Raw genomic sequence first — 17718 nt, 5'->3', positions numbered from 1 at the left:
GCTGTCCAGGGCGCAGCGGCAGTGGCGGTCGGCCAGCCAGCGCGCACGGGGGACGGCCCGGGGTCCCCTCTGCGCCCCGCCTCCCGCAGCTCTCCGAAGAGCTCCGACAAGTCCAAGAGCTTCAGCATAGACAGCATCCTGGCGGGAAGGCAGGGCCAGAAGCCGCCTGCAGGAGACGAGCTCCTGGAGGGCGCCAAGCCCGGGCCCGGCGGCCGTCTGGGTGCCTCGCTCCTGGCCGCCTCCTCCAGCCTCCGTCCGCCTTTCAACGCTTCCCTGATGCTCGACCCGCACGTCCAGGGCGGTTTTTACCAGCTGGGGATCCCCTTCCTCTCCTATTTCCCCCTGCAGCTTCCCGACACCGTGCTCCACTTCCAGTAAAGCAAACGATGGCGCGGTTCTTCTCCCGGCCCAGCCTGCGCCTCCGCTGAGCGAAAGGCCACAGCTCCCACCTGCGGAGGATTTTAAAATGATCTTTGCCTGGAACGGCCTGTGGGTTCAGGGAAGTGTCACCAACCATGCGCGCAGGTGGGCGCGCTCGCCTGCCTTCTCCGAAGCAAACTTTTCCCAGCAACCGGGCGCAGCTACAGAGACTTAAAAGATCCCCGCGGGGTCATGGGCACCCGCGGGGACCTCTACCCCGGGAGATTCCTTGACTTTTGGCCTGTCTAATGGAGTGGTCTTCAGCCGCCCACCGCAGGTCCTGCGCGTCCGGGGCATGCGAGGGCCCGCAGACTACCCAAGACAGGCCTTACAGGTGCAGTGTGGTCCTTTCGACCGGGGACCTCCATAGGACCGTCGCCTGCTTCGCTGTTGCTGTGTGGGTCAGGCCTTGGTTATGAGCCCATCTGGATGTGAGGTAGTCACAGCTGGGTTTGTTCCTGACTTGAAGTTGTGGAGGTGCCGGGGGTGACCCCGGGTTTTCAGGTTTTCTGGAAGATGTAGGGTCTGATTAGGATTTATGACCAATGTTCAGGTACAGAAGCTGATAAACCACCCAGAGCAGTAACACTTTTATTTTAAACAGAGAAGTTTTCTCTTAATTTCTTTCTGGGTAGTAAAAGGAACATGTTTTATTATTTGCACAAATACTTAACTCTAAGCATTGACCTTTGAAAACGCCTGTATTAACAACTTTTATTAAGAAAGTGCACTCTATATACATCTTCTTGCATTATGATATCTCATTAGCCAATACACATGCAGCTATGTAACCCACAACAGCAGACGGCCTATCCTTTTGTTTTTGTTTTTAAGGGATCAAAATATTTCAAGGCATACCATGAGGAAGGGTGTGAAGGGGAGGGGATACGCCTCAGACAATGTCAGAGTTTTGATTTCCATGTGTTTTCAAGATCCAGGCTTGGTGGTCGCTACATTTTTCAGAAACAGATAATGAAGGACTACGTTTAATTTAAAAAGTTGGGTGAAACAAGCAAAAGCAGATGCAGAGAGAGAGGGATGAATGCGGGGGAAGAATAAGGGGATGTGCTGGTATCAGCTGGAAGGGGCCTCTCCAGGCCCCAGAGGACATGAGGCTTGATGGCAGGACACTCCTGGCCCCGCACCCCCAGCAGCTTAAAGAGGTGACTGACAGTCTGGGGAGGGGAGCAGAGGTCTGCAACAAAAATCTAATTAAGAATATTGAGATTTCACAACCAAGTTAGGCTTGGAACTTCGGGGAAATGCACCCAACCTCTATGCCATTGCTAGCTGGATTATCTTCGAGGTCATGAAATGCAATTTTCTGAACCTCTAAGTCACTTTTATTTTATGTCATGTGATAAAGACACAAGTAGTCATGCATTCTTGGGAATAGATTTGGAGGGAGGTCTTTAAGACAGCTTTTAAAATAGTTTCTGGGACTTCTCTAAAAATGATGACAAACTTTGAATCCAGAGGGCCTGCTGGTCAATGTGTTGGAAAGGACATTTCAGGCCGACAGAGTGATTGGATAATTCATAGGCATAGAGGTGACTTTTGGAAAATTCATTCTCATATCCATGCTGAACCAGGCTTCCATGACTGGTTTCCACCCAGGCCAGTGGGAAGACTCTGGGAAACTGCAGCCCAGCCTTGACTGGAAGAACTTCCAGGAGGAACCATTGCTGAGATCCAGGCTCACTGTGTTTAACTGAAAATGTGGTGGAAGGGCTGTCACTGGATATTTTGTTATCCCAAACTCTCAGCCTCTGTGAATAAAGTTGTTTTTTCATTAACCTCTCAGTGACTGGTTCAGTGGATTACTGGAGGGAAATAAACAAACAGTGTAATAAGAAAGAGGAGACTGGGATTATATCTGGGAGTCATGTTAGCATCTCAGGAGGCTCTGGCTTCGGAGGGGTAAACACACAGACAGAGGGGAAGGAGTGAAGAGGATGCCAGGCCCGGGAAGTTGCCTCCATATCAGAAAGCACGATGAGTTAATTCTGCCATACTGAATCAGTTTTTAATCTTTCCTTTTTCTTTTTTGTGTTTGATATGCTGTCTTGGGAGGTTTTGTTAATTTGTGATGGCTATGTTTTGAAGAAGCAAATACTTTGATACTGCAATTTTAAAAGAATCATATTTTAAAGTTACCATTCCAAAAAGTATTGTACAAACATTACTTTTATGACACAGAAAAAATGCAAATGTATCCACTTTGTGTGTTTATACATGCATAAAGATAAATTCTATTTAATCCCCACTTTCATCTTGTTTAGAAAAGCTAAGACAAATGGATAGTGAGGTCATTTTTATGTAATCTATATAATTTCATGTGTATTCCTTCCTCCCGAACCAAAAAGAGGAACTTTGGGTCTTACCAATCCGAATAACTGTTCTATTGATCCAGATTTAATCGTTGGCTCAAAATTATGGCTCAATAAGGTCAATAGTTTCTGCTCGTAATTAAAACAAAATCCCAGCTATAATTGGGGTGAGCCAGAAGCAAGCTTATCATTGTACTCTTATGCCATCTGAAGGAATACTTCTCTGCTCTCAACTAAACAAAGGGAACAGATCTGTCTTCTGTAAATGATTTTTGGTTCAAGCCCTGGTTACACACACACACACACACACACACACACACACACACATACCCACACATATGAGTGCACTGATCGTAATGAAGATATGGCAGGCACATGTATGAAAACTGTGTATACATATGTATATGTTTATATAGGTGTATATACATATATATACACACATGAATGTGTAGGGGTGTGTGTGTGTGTATTCTGTGTACATAAATGCTCATAAATTTATCTTTTTTGAATATACCTGAGACTCGGATCAAGTACTGAGTCCTTTCACTTTAACCCAAGTGTTGATACTATTTGAAAGATTTTGTTTTTCTATATAGTTTTGAAAAGCAGATATAATTTCTATATAGCTTTAATAGTTTTGTTTCTCTATGTAGTGTGAACCAGGGATAACTTTATTGTTCTGTGTTATTATAGTGAAACTAACAGATTTTATTCAAATGCCGTAGAGGACACTCGCTTTGAGAACTTTTCCCTCCATTCACAATGATAGAGAACTTTACAAAGGACTCTTGCTCTGCCTGGCCTCATCTAGTTACTGGCTCTTCTAGAAGCGAATGGCCTCCTGGGCTTCCAATGAACCATAAGAGTTTTGAGAACCTGAACAGGACCTGCTTAGCCATTTTCAGATTTAATTGTGCCCGTTTGAATGGTGGTCTTCACCATTTCACTCAAAGTGGTGAGTGTATACCTGTGTGTGTGTTAAAGAATTAGCCACATATAATTATTGTTATAGCTGAAAGCCAGAGCCAGCCTGCCCAGACAGGTTAATGTTAACATCACAAAAGTGGGTGACATTTCCAGTAACCAGCTGCACCCGGAGTGAGAAAATCGGGGGAGAGCCGTGATTTTGTGCACTTCCTGGCTTCACGGTGGCTGGAGTTTTGCTTCCATGAAATAAAGATTGTTTCATAGAATGAAAAACATAAATGATAAAAGCAAAGTTTGTCCATTAAAAATAAAGAGCGTGAGTTTGTGGAAAAGTAAGATTCTTTTGACTCAAATTTAAAGCAGTTTTAAAAATATGCCTGAATAGCCACATGGCAAGCTCTGCTGGTCCTTATCCAGAGGCCCCAGTGCTGAGTTCTCCAGGGCTCAGGCAGGGGCCACAGGTGTTTACAGTGACCTGGAGTGGGGCCTGATCACTGGAGCGGGCAGTGGTGGGGCTTGGGCTGAACTAGGGTGGGGGAAGTTCTGTCCCTTCAGATGGCATCCAAATACCAATTGCACTGGGTAAATCAAATGTGTGGCTTATAGGCCAGATGTAGAGTCAAGCTCAGGCTCTCCACCATGGGGTGCAAATGAACTCTAGGGGGACACAGTCAACTCAGGTGTCTTTACACTAGCAGTGGGGGTGGAGGGAGGCAATGGGACATAGATTTGGTCCCAACCTGTTTTTTCCATTAGGTACAAGAATGAGGGTCCTGGCGGGAAATAGAAACCCACTTAGAGGGCTCCATGGAAAGGATCAGGGTGGAAGGACTATTTATGGAGGAGTGGGCTGGGTAAAGGAAACCATCAGTGATCAGCAAGGGTGAGAATGGCTCCATCCTGCCTCTGCCCCCCTCAGCCCGCAGCAGGTACCACCTTCAGAGCTGGAGTGGAAAGGAGCCACAGTGCTGGAGCAGACAGGAGGGAAGGGAAATACCCCACTTCTCCTCTTCCTCCTTCCAGCCTCATCTGATGCCTCTGATAGGCTGAAATCTGTCAGAAGCCCAACCTACTATGGAGCCCAGGTAATGCTGTCCACAGGGATCAACCTGAAGAGGAGGTGAAGAAGGGCTCAGAGTGGACCCGGGAAGGGTTGGGCAGGCTGACTGTGACCAGCACACTGGGGATTCTTCTGCTGGGATCAGGAAGTTGCCACTGCCCTCACCACACCTTGATGTACAAGAGCCAAGGTTGGGATGTCCCAGTCAACGCCTGCAGCTGCATGTGGAGTTCCAGAAGATTGGAATCTCCCATCTGTCAAGCTTCCAAGAGAAGCAGGCTGTAGATAGTAATCTGGGTCCCTCTTAGGTGGGCAGGGCCTCGGCCTGAACTGAGCTCCAGAGAAGGCCTGCCCTGGCCATGCATCTCTGCCTGGATGTCTTGGAGCCTGAGAAGGTGCTGGACTGCCTGTGATTGTGCATGGTAGTAGTGTTTTTTGTTTTTTGTTTTTTGTTTTTAAGACTGAGTCTCACTCTGTTGCCCAGGCTGGATTACAGTGCTGTGGTGTAATGATAGCTCACTAGCCTCAAACTCCTGGGCTCAAGCCAGCCTCCTGCCTCAGCCTCCTGAGTTGCTGGGACTATACGTGCACAATCGTACACTTAGCTTATTTTACAATTTTTGTGTTTGCAGAGAGGGGTCTGGCATGTTGCCCAGGCTGGTCTCGAACTCTTGACCTCAAGTGACTCTCCCACCTCAGCCTCCCAAAGCACTGGGATTACAAGCGTGAGCCATGGCATCTAGCCTTCACTGGGTTGTGTGACTGATGCTGTCCTGCCCTTCTAGAATGTGTGAACCACATGTTGGCAAGGGCATCCTCAAGCCCAATCCAGAAGAAGTTGGGATGATAAAAAGGTCTCCACCCCAGGGCAGTGTCTGTGTTAAACCCACTTGGAAGGGTAAGGAACAACACCCTGGAGTTCCTGAGGTCATGTGAACTTCAACAGTATGAACTTTAAGGAATAGCTCATGCCTTTGCAATGTGCAGCAGAAAGTATTACGAACCTCATGCCACCCAGAGCTCTTGGCTTCTCATTTCTCCCAGGTAGTTGGTCACCATCTCCTATCCACCTCTTCCAGGTCTGCCCCTACACACCCAACAATGGGAACAATTGCTGTAATTGCCTCTTACTGGTGCCTTACACCTCAGTAATTGATCTAGTCGGGGTGGGGTGGCCCCGGAAGAGGGTTCCTTAACCTGGAGAAGAGTGTGGTCTCGGAGCCCATCAGATAGAGGCTAAAAAAGCAGCTGAACTTTCACTTGCTATTGACATTGGCACAGTGACCTAACTCTTTTGTCCCTTAACTCCTGGCATGGGTACAAATAACATTAGTAACTGCTTCATAGAGCTGTCATGGGGCATAAATTAAATGATGGTTATACGTTCATGACAACAGCCTGCCCTGGTTCTCATCTATAAAAAAGGAAGAATAATCTCTCCTCCTCCATGGGACCTCATCAGAGTTAAATTAGTAGATGTCTATAAAATATCCGGCATAGAGAAAACACTCAAAACATGCTAGGTCTTATGGCTGTATACAGATGTAACCTCTAGTCTACATTTGTGACTTCTCTGTTCAGCAACAAAGTCATGAACCAACAGCACTGCTCATGTTAGAGAATTCTGTCGAGAACAGAAGGCTCCTGGGGCTGATTTCTCCAGTCCTCCTGCCCGGGCAGGCTGGGATCCATTTCATCTTTTTGTTGCCATGTTTCCTCTCTTGAGATGATCCAACCGTTTGAACACGAAACCAAAAGCAAAATAAGCTGCTACACACAGCAGGGAATCTTAGGAAAACCATAGGAGAGATGATTTTCACAGACTGGAGGAGGGCAACATTCCTTTGGTGCTTCTTTGCTTTGCCCGGGCGGTACAAGGAGCCTAGAGGAGACTTCCCAGGGCTGACTGTCTAGCCACTGTGAACTCAAGGGCCTTGGGAATGAATACAAGACTTTATTTCTGCCCCCCCAGCATGGAGACCATTCCTATAAGCCAAAAAAGAGGCTCCACCCCTCTCCTGGGGAGAAAGGGCCTAGCCTGGAGGAACAGTTTTCCCTAAACTCACGCATTTCATAGCCCGCCTTATAAAGTGTAAAGAGTATTTCTTTTCAATGCTGTAGCTAAATATAGCAGGGCTTGGTCAGCTAGAACATTTTTAGAAAGCACATTACAAATCAGGAATGTTTTGGAGAAATAAATAAACTTTCCCACATTTTTGGACTTTGAGTCGGTCCTGCAGCCTCCATCTTGAGAGCATGACTGGTGGGGAAATGATGAATAATTCATCAATGGCACTGCCCAGGGCTCTTTTTGGAACCCTGAGTATACTGGATATTCTGCATTGACTGAAGTTGTGGGACAAGGATGGACATGCAGGGAGACACTCTCAGGGGAAGGTAGCCCCCTGTCTCCGTAAGGGCCACTCAGTGGCATAAGGAAGAGAAACAAATGTATCTCCAATGTGTTGCATTTCTGACCCAGCCATTTTGGGAGGTGTTCACTGAAGCATCTGAATGTGATGAGAAGAAACCCATGAGGCTGTGGTTCCCACCTGCTCTGCACCAAGAATGACCTGGGAGTTTTGGATTTGCACAGCACCTGTGTCCTGACCTCAGACCATGGCTCACTTGGCCTCCGGTGAAACCAGACAGGTGTAATTTTATAAATTCCTCAGGCAATTCTATTGATTCTGCAACCAGAGCTGACAGCCCCTGCAGTGAGGTATAGATGCCACTGGGTGCATTTGTAGGGGTAGAGCGAAGACGTACTCAGCATTAGCTATCATTTCTTTCTTTTCATCTATGCATATTTATATACAAGTTTTGTTTGTTCAGAGTAGACTGTCACCATCTCTCTATGACCTCAACTACCCTTTCCCTTTATTCTGTGTAGATTTGTCTTTCAATAAAATACCACTGTAGAAGTTATATGTGTTCATACAGGAAATGCATAATATTCAGAAAAGTGGTAAAAAGGGAACAAACCTGTAGCAGCACAATTACTTGTACCTACCTCCAAGAGTGTACGCTTGGTATTTCCAGTGTATTTTGGTATTTCTTTTGGTATATCATCATTCTCTAAGTTGTTTTTATTTCATTAATGCTACCACCACCACCACCACAATTATCACCATCATCATCATTACCACCACCACCATCATCATCATCATCACTATCACCACCACCACAATCATTATTATCATCACCGTCGTCACCATTATCAGCACCATCACCATTATCATCACCACCACCATCACCATCATCACCACCACCACCATCATTACCCTCACCATCAACAGCATCATCATTATTACCATTATCGTCACCACCACCACCACCACCACCATCACTATCACCATCATCACCATCACCATCACCATCACCATCACCATCATCAGTATTAACATCATTATCATCATTACCACCACCATCATCATAATAACCCTCACCACCATCATCATTATCACCATCACCATCATCATCATCATCATCACTATTAACATCATTATCATTACCACACCACCACCATCATCACCATCACCATCACCACCATCACTATTAACATCATTATCATCATCACCACCACCATCATCATCACCACCATCACTCTCACCACCATCACCATCACCACCACCATCATCATAATCATCACCATCATGATCATCATCATCACCATCACCATCATCACCCTCACCACCATCATCACCATCATCATCATCATTGCCATTATCGTCACCCTCACCACCATCATCACCATCACCATTATCATCGCCATTATCATCACCCTCACCACCATCATCACCATCACCACCATCATCATCATCACCACCATTATCATCACCCTCACCACTATCATTATCATCACTATCATCATCATCACCACCACCACTATCATCATCATCATCACCAGCCTTGCCACCGTTGTCATCATTACTGTCACTAAGTTGCATCTCACCATTGCCTGTGCAGTGCACTGGGGACAGAGAACTCTGCAAGTCACACTTCTTTTACTTTAATTGCTGACAGCTTGGTAATGGAAAGAGGTGAGTGAAAAATATTTATTTATTAAAAATTTTAATTTTGATGTAATTGAAGATTCACAGGAAGGTGTGAAGAAATGTACGGAGAGGTGAAAGAGACTTATTTTGTACGAGAATTTTCATATCCACTTTCTCATTCTATTTTAACCACCTTCATGTGAGGTAGGCATTACCATTTTCTCCACTTACACACACTCTAACACAGGGACACTCAGAGAGGGTTAGGTGGCTTTTCTTAAGGCACATGGCTAGTCAGTTTCAGAATTAGTCCTGAAATTGAGAGTCCAGCATTCCCAGCCCTCTGGTTCATTCTGACCTCCTGCTGTGGCATCTGGCACTAGGGATTGGGAACAAAGACTTCTGCCAAGTGACCCCTGGTTGGCAAGTCCAGTCAGTGACTTTGCTGTCCTCTCCATCATTCTCATTCTCTCTCTAAGCCCTGCCAGGATCTATTTCTGTTTTCAGGTTGATTTTTATTCTTCCTGAAACTACAGGAATAACTATTGGTTAGAATTGTGACTTCTGTTGTCTGTGTAAACCATTGAATCTCCATCTGGGCTAAGCACTGAAATCACTCCGTGTGTGTGTGTGTGTGTGTGTGTGCACGCGTGCGCTGAGGGGAGCAGCTTTAAAAGTGCTGGCAGCAGTGTTGCAACCCCAAATGGTATTTCAGAAACCTTCCCAAATGATTCTAGTGTAACTGATTTTGGGAACCAGTGGTTTTGACATCATTAAGGGAAGACTTGAGGTCAAGTGTCCAGATTATTCAGAAAAACCACTTGGCATGAAGGAACAAAAAAGTGGGTTCAGGGCTGAAAGAAACAGCCCAACTGTTTGGTATTACACAAGCCCTGTACCCTTATCTCCTTGTCCTCACTCTTGGGAGAAGGATTGAGCACACAATCTTTGCCCTCTATCATTTAATCATTTCAACAACTCCAGGAGGTTGGCTAAAGTCTCTCCGTTTGACAGATAAGTAATTGAGGCTGGGGTGCAGGACTTCATGAGCAGCACACAGTTAGGAAGAGGCTGAGTCAAAAATTGAGGTCAATTTCTTCTAGAACCCTTGCTGTCCCTCACACCATCTTCTATGCTGCCCATCCTAGAGTTTCACAAATGTTAAAACACATTTCAGTGCAGCATAAAGGAAGTGCATGCATTTAGGAATATCCCTAGAGGAAGAGCGTGGCTTACATTTTTCCATGGTGAAGAACATGCCTTTTACCTAGTGGTCTTTGTAATCAGCATAGTTTATCATTTCTCATCTAACAAATAGTGATTGTCATTAACTGTCAGGCTGTGATATGCCTTAGGAATATGTCAGTGAACCAGACCCAGGTCCTGGCCTTCAAGGGCTCATATTCTGGTGGGAAAAACTAGAGAAGCAAATTGATATGCGCCATCTAAGGCAATTTGGACATTTATGGTTGCTCAAAATCTTTTAAACACTCTTCAGTTTCTGATAGGTTCCCATACTTTAAATCCTACCTTCCCAAAATAAGAAGGAAGAAAGTCCTGCTTGTCTCTGTGTGCTAGCCATCTGGAGTCAACCACCGAGATAGGCAGGGGTGAACCTTGGATTTCTCAGGGAAGCAGGTGAGCAAAGGGGAGGGCATGGTATGCTGGCTTTGCTGCTGTGGACCGTGAAGGTGGCCCTGGAGCCGATGGCTGTGGCAGCCACTTTCTGTGTGATTTGAAGGCTTCTGATCCTAGAAGAAGCAGCAGTTTCCTTGGTGCTCATTTCTGCAGTATAGTGCAGGGAGTCGCCCCTGCAAGCTCAGCCTCAAATCTATTGTGTAAGTTTTGCAAAGATTCTGTGAGCTGTGTACATCCCTTAATATAAACACTTTCTGTGTAAATGAAGGAGAGTTTGAAGTAAAACTAAAGCCAATAAGAATGATAAGATATATGAGGGGCTAATAGTAATTTTAATATTTTCTGATTGCTTGGCCTCCGCTTGGATTGTTCTAAGCACTTTACATGTACACAGTATTAACTCATTTACTTTTCCCTGTCAGTTAGGAACTATTGTTTTCCCTTATTTGTAGATGGATGAGGTAACAGAGGTTTAAAGACCTTAGTTATTTGTCCAAGTTCACACAGCTAGTAAGTGGCAGGGCTAGAGACTGGAATCAGACTCCCTGGCTTTGGTGCAATGCCTTTAACCACTGTACTCCATACCTCCCATTGTTTGAAGCAGCCTTCTATGGCATGAGGGCTCCTGAGCCAAAGAAGTAGAGCAACTAATTCATCCCAGTTTGCCTGGGACTTTCCCAAGTTATTATTGAAAGCCTGGGTCCCAGGAAACCCTTTTGTCCTGGGTAAGTTGGGATGGTTACTCACCCTATGGAAAAGTACTCCATAGTCACACTATGGAGAAGTGTTTCTAACCCAATCCTAAAGGATTAGTAGAAGCCACTTGTACACGTGTTTTCTCCAGGAAGACCTGAGCAGGGACTGGAGCTTCTTCCTCTTTTTATCCTCAGCACATGACCTAGGGCATGTTCTCTGCCAGGTGCTCAATGTGTAGTTGTTGAGTGAGGAGATGAAGCAAAACTTGTGTTGAACATCACTACACCCAACATGTGAAAAACAATGGTAGTTTATTCTTATTGAACGATGACCAGATGCCAGGAACCTAACTGAGTATGGAGGATACGTCTGTGAATGACACACAGGCCTTTGCCCACACAGGGCTTTCAGTAGGGAAGACAGTCAATAATGGGATGATGATGGTGATGATGAGGATGCTGATGCTGAAGGTGATGATGATGATGGTGATGAGGATGAGGATGATAATGACAGTGATGAGATGATGGTAATGGTGATGCTGCTGAAGGTGATGATGATGATGGGTGATGATGAAGCTGATGATGATGGTGGTGATAATAATGGTGATAGTGGTGATGATAATGATGATGGTGGTGGTGATGATAATGATGATGATGAGAGGATGGTGATGGTGATGGTGGTGATGATGATGGTCAGGTGTCAAGCTCTGTGCTGAGGTCTTTATATGCATGTTCTCTTTAATTTTCAAGGAAACCTAGAGGGTAAGTACTATTGTGTCTACTTTACTAGTGGTGTTCTACTGTTAGTTTCTCCAGGTGGAAAAGCCAGTCCTTGGCAAAGTATCATACCAGGTAGGTGCACCTATCTTTAAAGTTCTTAGCCACTTTTTGGTATCATCTAACCAGGCATGAAAGAAAGTATTAGGAATACAGGGCCGATGCTTACAGACTCACCTCATAAAATGAAAGAGACAGGCAAGGAAACACCCTCTTATCAAAGAGCATTCTACACAGAAGTCCTTGGTCTGCACAGCACATCACAACCATCTAGGGAACTTAGCAAAATGTGATAAGTGGACCCTGCCCTCAGAGATTCTGATGTATTTGGCTTGAGGTTGGTGCACGCTTACCTGGTGATCTTAGTGCACAGTCATGGGTGGGAATTAATCTTTTTTTTTTTTTTTTTTTTTTGAGACGGAGTCTCGCTCTGTCGCCCGTGCTGGAGTGCAGTGGCCGGATCTCAGCTCACTGCAAGTTCCGCCTCCTGGGTTCACGCCATTCTCCTGCCTCAGCCTCCCGAGTAGCTGGGACTACAGGCGCCAGCCACCTCGCCCGGCTAGTTTTTTTGTATTTTTTTAGTAGAGACGGGGTTTCACCGTGTTAGCCAGGATGATCTCGATCTCTTGACCTCGTGATCCGCCCGTCTCGGCCTCCCAAAGTGCTGGGATTACAGGCTTGAGCCACCGTGCCCGGCCGAATTAGTCTTATAGAATATAACATTGGTCTAGTACAGTGGTCCTCAGTTGAGGGCAACTGGCAATGTCTAAAGACAGTTTTGGTTGTCATGACTGACAGAGGGATGCCACTGTCACCCTACAAAGCACAGGACAGCGCCTCACAGCGGAAAATTATCTGGTTCAAAATGTTAACAGTGCTGAGGTTTCAGAAACCTTGTATAATCCCTCTTTGTGAGGACTTGACTCTGAAGAATGGTAATGGTGTAAGTCACGTTTCTATTATCTTCTCATCCCTCTGTGAGAAGTTCATAGAGCTCTGGGATTTTGAAGCTAAAGGGCATAGAATACCTCTTAAGCAGGGCTGCCTTTTATGACCTTTTAGACCAGGGAACGGAAAAAGGAGTAATTTAACAATGTTTAATGGCCACATCAAAAAAAGTAATAAGAAACAAGTGAATAAATTTTAGTAATATGTTTTATTTAACCCTACATATCCAAAATACTATCAGCCGGGCATGGTGGCTCATGCCTGTAATCCCAGCACTTTGGGAGGCCACGGTGGGTGGATCACCTAAGGTCAGGAGTTCGAGGCAAGCCTGACCAATATGGCGAAACCCTGTCTCTACTAAAAATACACAAATTAGCCCTGCGTGGTGGCAGGCGCCTGGAGTCCCAGCTACACAGGAGGCTGAGAGAGGAGAATTGCTTGAACCCAGGAGGCGGAGGTTGCAGTGAGCCAAGTTCGCACCACTGCACTCCAGCCTGGACGACAGAGTGAGACTCCATCTCAGACAAACAAACAAACAAATAAACAACAAAATACTGTCATTTCATCATGTAATTTAATTGAATAAATTATGGCTACTTTACTTTTTTGGGTTTAAGTCTTCAAAATCCGGTTCATCGTTTGTGCTCACAGCACATCTTGGGTTAGACTGGCCGCAGGTCGTGTGCTCAAGATGCACCTCCAGTGGTCCCTGCATTGGACAGTGAGGCTTCTGTCTCCCTTGGATTGCCTCTCATGCACTGTTATCGAATTCTGCAGCTCTTTATGGACTAGTCACGCTGGCAATAAGGTAATTATTTGCTTATTAGTATGTTTTGTATCTGTCTCCCCCCACTACTCATAAGCTCTAGGGAGGCAGAAGTTTATTCTCTTTGCTGCTGCCACTTTTTTCTAGAGCGTCCAGCCTAGTGTCTGCCACACAGTGGGTGCCCCAAAACTACTTGCTAAAGGATGAATTTTTCCCTTATTGCTGACTCTCTTGCTGGAGTGAAAGTCCCCAGCTCATTACAACCAAGTGCTTGGAGTATAATAGACAATAAATGCTTGTGGCACAGATGTAAAATCTTGTGAAGGTGCCCTCTTCCTCTCCATGTTTCCTTCCTGCTTCTGAAGGCTCCTTCCGTCCAGAGGCACCCTCACCCCTTTACTCACTCAGCTCTGGAAGGAGGGGGTGGGAGGGCTGATCTGATTCATAAACAACAGTAGAATTAATGGGATATTGAGACCCAGCCTGGCTCTTCTTTCCCCTGGCAGTGGGGAAATTCTATGTTGTTCCTTTGCGCACTGAGTTTTAGAAGGGGCTGCCCACATCCACCCTAATAATGGATGGGGGCTTCAGCGGTCCCAGGCTGCCGTAGCTGCATGGGTGGTTCTGATGCTCACTGTGAATCTAAGCAAGCCACAGGCTCCCAACCGAGCTTTCATAGCAAAAGTTTTGGCTTCTCTTTGCCCAAGTCTGTCATTTCTCAAGTGGTTCAGAATTCAGACAACTTCCTAGTTTTACTGGAGAGAACTTCAGAGGGGCAGTGGGGGGAAATGAACTCCCCCAAGACACAAAATCTGATAGTCAGGTCTGATGGGGGCTCCCAGTGCCCGGTCTGGGGGTGCAGTGGGTTTCGGCTGTACCTCATATGAGAATGCTAACCGGATGGCAATGCTCAACTCTGGAGGACCTCCCTGAAGAATGAAAGAGCAGGGTAGTATTTACACCACCATGGACAAGACCCAAGGGCTTGGTTTTTTTTTTTTATCTCCACAACTTCCTGGAGGGACAGGGAAAACTTTCAAACTGCAGATTCAAACTCTGGGTTTATAGGATTTCCAGAGAGTTGTGTCCCCTTCCCTTTTGGTGAGAAGGATGGCCTCGGGGAACTGCAGTTGTGATGAAGGGGGTTGGGGAATGGGATAGGAACAAGGAGAGGGGGTGGCCCCTGGGGACTGGGAGAAACAGTAAAAGTCCTTCGAGCTCCATTAAGAGCAAGTGGCTGTCTTTCTCGGCAACAGAAATTCTCCATGGGGTCCATAATTTATATGGCAGAGCTGAGCTTGAAGTCAGGCCAGAGACGCTGTGTTCTGCATGGGCACATGATTATGACGTATGTGGTGGGGTGTGTGTGTGTGTGTGTGTGTGTGTGTCTGTGTGTGGCAAAACTGGGGGCAGAAAGAGGCTTTTGGGGGGATTTAGAACCTCTACCTTTGACTCGATCTATCCTCAAATGGAGAGAAATCCCTGCCAGCCTCCCGGCACCCTCCCTTCCTCTCCGTTTTAAAACTATCCTCTAAGTTCTTGAGTCAGTGTCTCTGAGGGCTTCCCAAGCCTTTGTTTTCATTAGCAAAGCAATATGTAATAATAGTTGTTAAAATAATTGTATTTCTGTTTTTACATCTGTAAAGATTAAGTTAAACAGTATGAAGCCCATTAAACTATTTCATGACATGCTGCTGTAAATTGCCCTTCATTCCCACTGCTACTATTATTCCAGAGTAAACTTCAGAGATCGGGCGGCTGCCATGAAGGGTTATTTATAGCGGCTCATTCATCAATAAAAAACTTCAAAAGGAATCTGTTATTCTTCTATTGAGAAGCCAAAGAAAACTCACATAAAGAGAACCCCGTTAAGAAACAAAGTGGAGGCAACCGCAAGACATTTAGTTAAGTAAAATCCTGATTTCTAACAAATACCATGTTGCAAAAAGAGATTGCCGGCAACGTGAATCCATTTAAACAACTCGATTCCCATTGGATAGTTAAAAGACGCTGTTAAGCAGTTGTATTTACGTTGGCTTCAAAGGGCCAAGGACCCCTCTTTGGGTTTAAACATGTACTAAGTTTGTGATCTCCATGTAGCAAAGCGATTCTTTTCATCTTCGGTGAGCCCAGGGGATGGACTCATCCCAGTGCTGACTGCTCATGGTCTGAACCTGCAGTGTCTTTGGCTTTTTGTGGGAGGCTGCATTGCAGATTGAGGGAGAGTGTCCAGCCGTGGGAGTAGAAGGCACTGGGTACTTGCTAAATTTTTGGTGCCATCCTTTAGAAGTAGGTATTATTGGCTCTGTTTCGCAGGTGAAAAAACTGAGGTTGAGGTGGGCTAAGTGTATCCATCAGACTGGACAGAAAACATGACCCATCAATGTGGCCCCATCCTTGGTGACATCTTAGAATGGCAGTGATTCATTTGGTCTAAGATCTTGAAGTGTGACTAGCTGCAGCCACCCGCACATCCATAGACATAACAACTGCCAGACACCTGGCACGCCCATGAAGACGCACCCTAAGATGTCTTGTGGAGATCCCCAGACGACAAGAACACTGGCATTTCTTTGCATCTCCGTGCCCCAATCCCAGACCTGTTCTGGCGCATAGGAAGCTGGTTACGAAGGTATGCAGTGGAGACAGTTTGCAGAAAGAACACCGAGTTTGCCGGACTCCGTGTTATGGAGATATTTTGTACTTGTAGGGGTAGTGGGTGGAGGCTGGAGCATGCCCCAGAGACCACATAGTCATGAGGATTCACAATTATCCAGCAATTAGCATGTGCTGGGAACCCTGCCCAGTGAGAGCTGACAGATCTTCTGTCATTTATTTTTCCCAAGCCTGTGAGGTAAGCACTAACATTAGGCCCATTCTACAGATGAGGGAACTGAGGCTCAGTGAAGTCACTGGCTCCAGGTTACATGGCTGAGAGGACACAGAAACAGGGCTCTTGCCTGTGTGCTTGGTGGGGACTCTCCCCTCCTCTCGTCCCTGTGCCTGTGGTTAGCTAAGAGGAGCCCAGGGCTCTGGACTGGGACAGGGGATAGTGTTTGGCTGTGTTGCTTGCTCACTGCTCTGAGAACCAGCAGAGGGGCTGAGGTGAAAACTTCACTCCTCCTTGCCAAGCTGTGTACCTTGAAGAAGATATGCCTTTGGGGTTTGAAGTGGCCCTGGAGCCAGCCCTATCTGGCAGTCCTGCTTTGCTACTTGCTAGTAAGTTATTCAGCTTCTTGGAGCCTCAGATTTCTCATCCCTTAAACGAGCTAATAACACTGAGGTAGTGGTGAGGGTTAAATGGGATGAGGTCATGTATCTGCAGTGCCTGGAACATCATCGGAAAAACAGCCAGCACCAACTGAGCGCTCAGAGCCTGACAAGTACAAACTCCTGCAATTCTTTCTGCAAGCCTCTGGCGGAACTGCTACCATCCTCATTTTACAGGTGGGGCAGCTGGGCCACAGAGAGGTGGAGTAGTTTGCCCAACCTCATGCAGCTCTAAGTGGTAGAACTGGGAGGCAGACCCAGGCAGTTTGGCACCAGAGTCCATTCTCCAGGCAACATTCCATTCTCATCTGTCTCAGTGGCAGGTTCTCAGCAATAGGGTTAGATGGCTGCTGGCATTCAGATAGCACAGACAAGACAGAGGTGAGGGTCAGCATTGGATTCTAGAAAAGCGTTGGCCACCCGTGCGTTTTTTGGTACAATCCCAGGTGTGCCATCCACAGGGATTTGCGGAGCCATGCTCTAGAATGGTGCACTGGAGTTGTGTAGCATATGCGGCCTGGGAAATGGGCGTCATGAATCCAGTCACTGGCATGGCTGCCATTCATCTGGTTGAGTGACCCCCAGCAGGTCCCCATGTTCTCTGGGCTTTATTTCCTCACCTACTAAATGGGAGTTGGCTTCAGTGATGGCCAAAAGCTGTTTGGTCACTGCATACTGTGGATCTCTGTCATTTGAACTTAGAGACAGTGAAACATGCCTGACCACACATACCTCTTCAAGAGTCCCAACTTTGATTCTAAAAGGGCACATGCTTCGCTTTTGTTAGAGGCTGAGTCAGGGCCTCATCTCCGGTGCACAGAGCATGAAGATGCTACTTTTTTTTTTTGGTGGAAGCCATTTTGGTTTCCCATACAGGGCTACAGGAAGA

General features: G+C 46.1%; 1 protein-coding gene across 1 annotated transcript in view; it reads left to right on the top strand.

The window, feature by feature from the left end:
• FOXL1 (forkhead box L1) overlaps positions 1-1376 on the top strand; it is a 2067-nt gene extending 691 nt beyond the window's left edge. Inside the window, exon 2 of the mRNA XM_011928087.1 lies at positions 10-1376. Within this exon, the coding sequence (XP_011783477.1) occupies positions 10-378 (369 nt within the window). The 3' untranslated portion in view covers positions 379-1376. The remainder of the gene's footprint in view (positions 1-9) is intronic.
• Positions 1377-17718: the final 16342 nt, after the last annotated feature.

This window comes from Colobus angolensis, unplaced genomic scaffold (genome assembly GCF_000951035.1).
Source record: "Colobus angolensis palliatus isolate OR3802 unplaced genomic scaffold, Cang.pa_1.0 Scaffold76, whole genome shotgun sequence".
Classification (NCBI taxonomy): domain Eukaryota; kingdom Metazoa; phylum Chordata; class Mammalia; order Primates; family Cercopithecidae; genus Colobus; species Colobus angolensis.
Note: the sequence above shows the minus strand (reverse complement) of the source record. Positions and strands in the feature narration are given on the sequence as shown.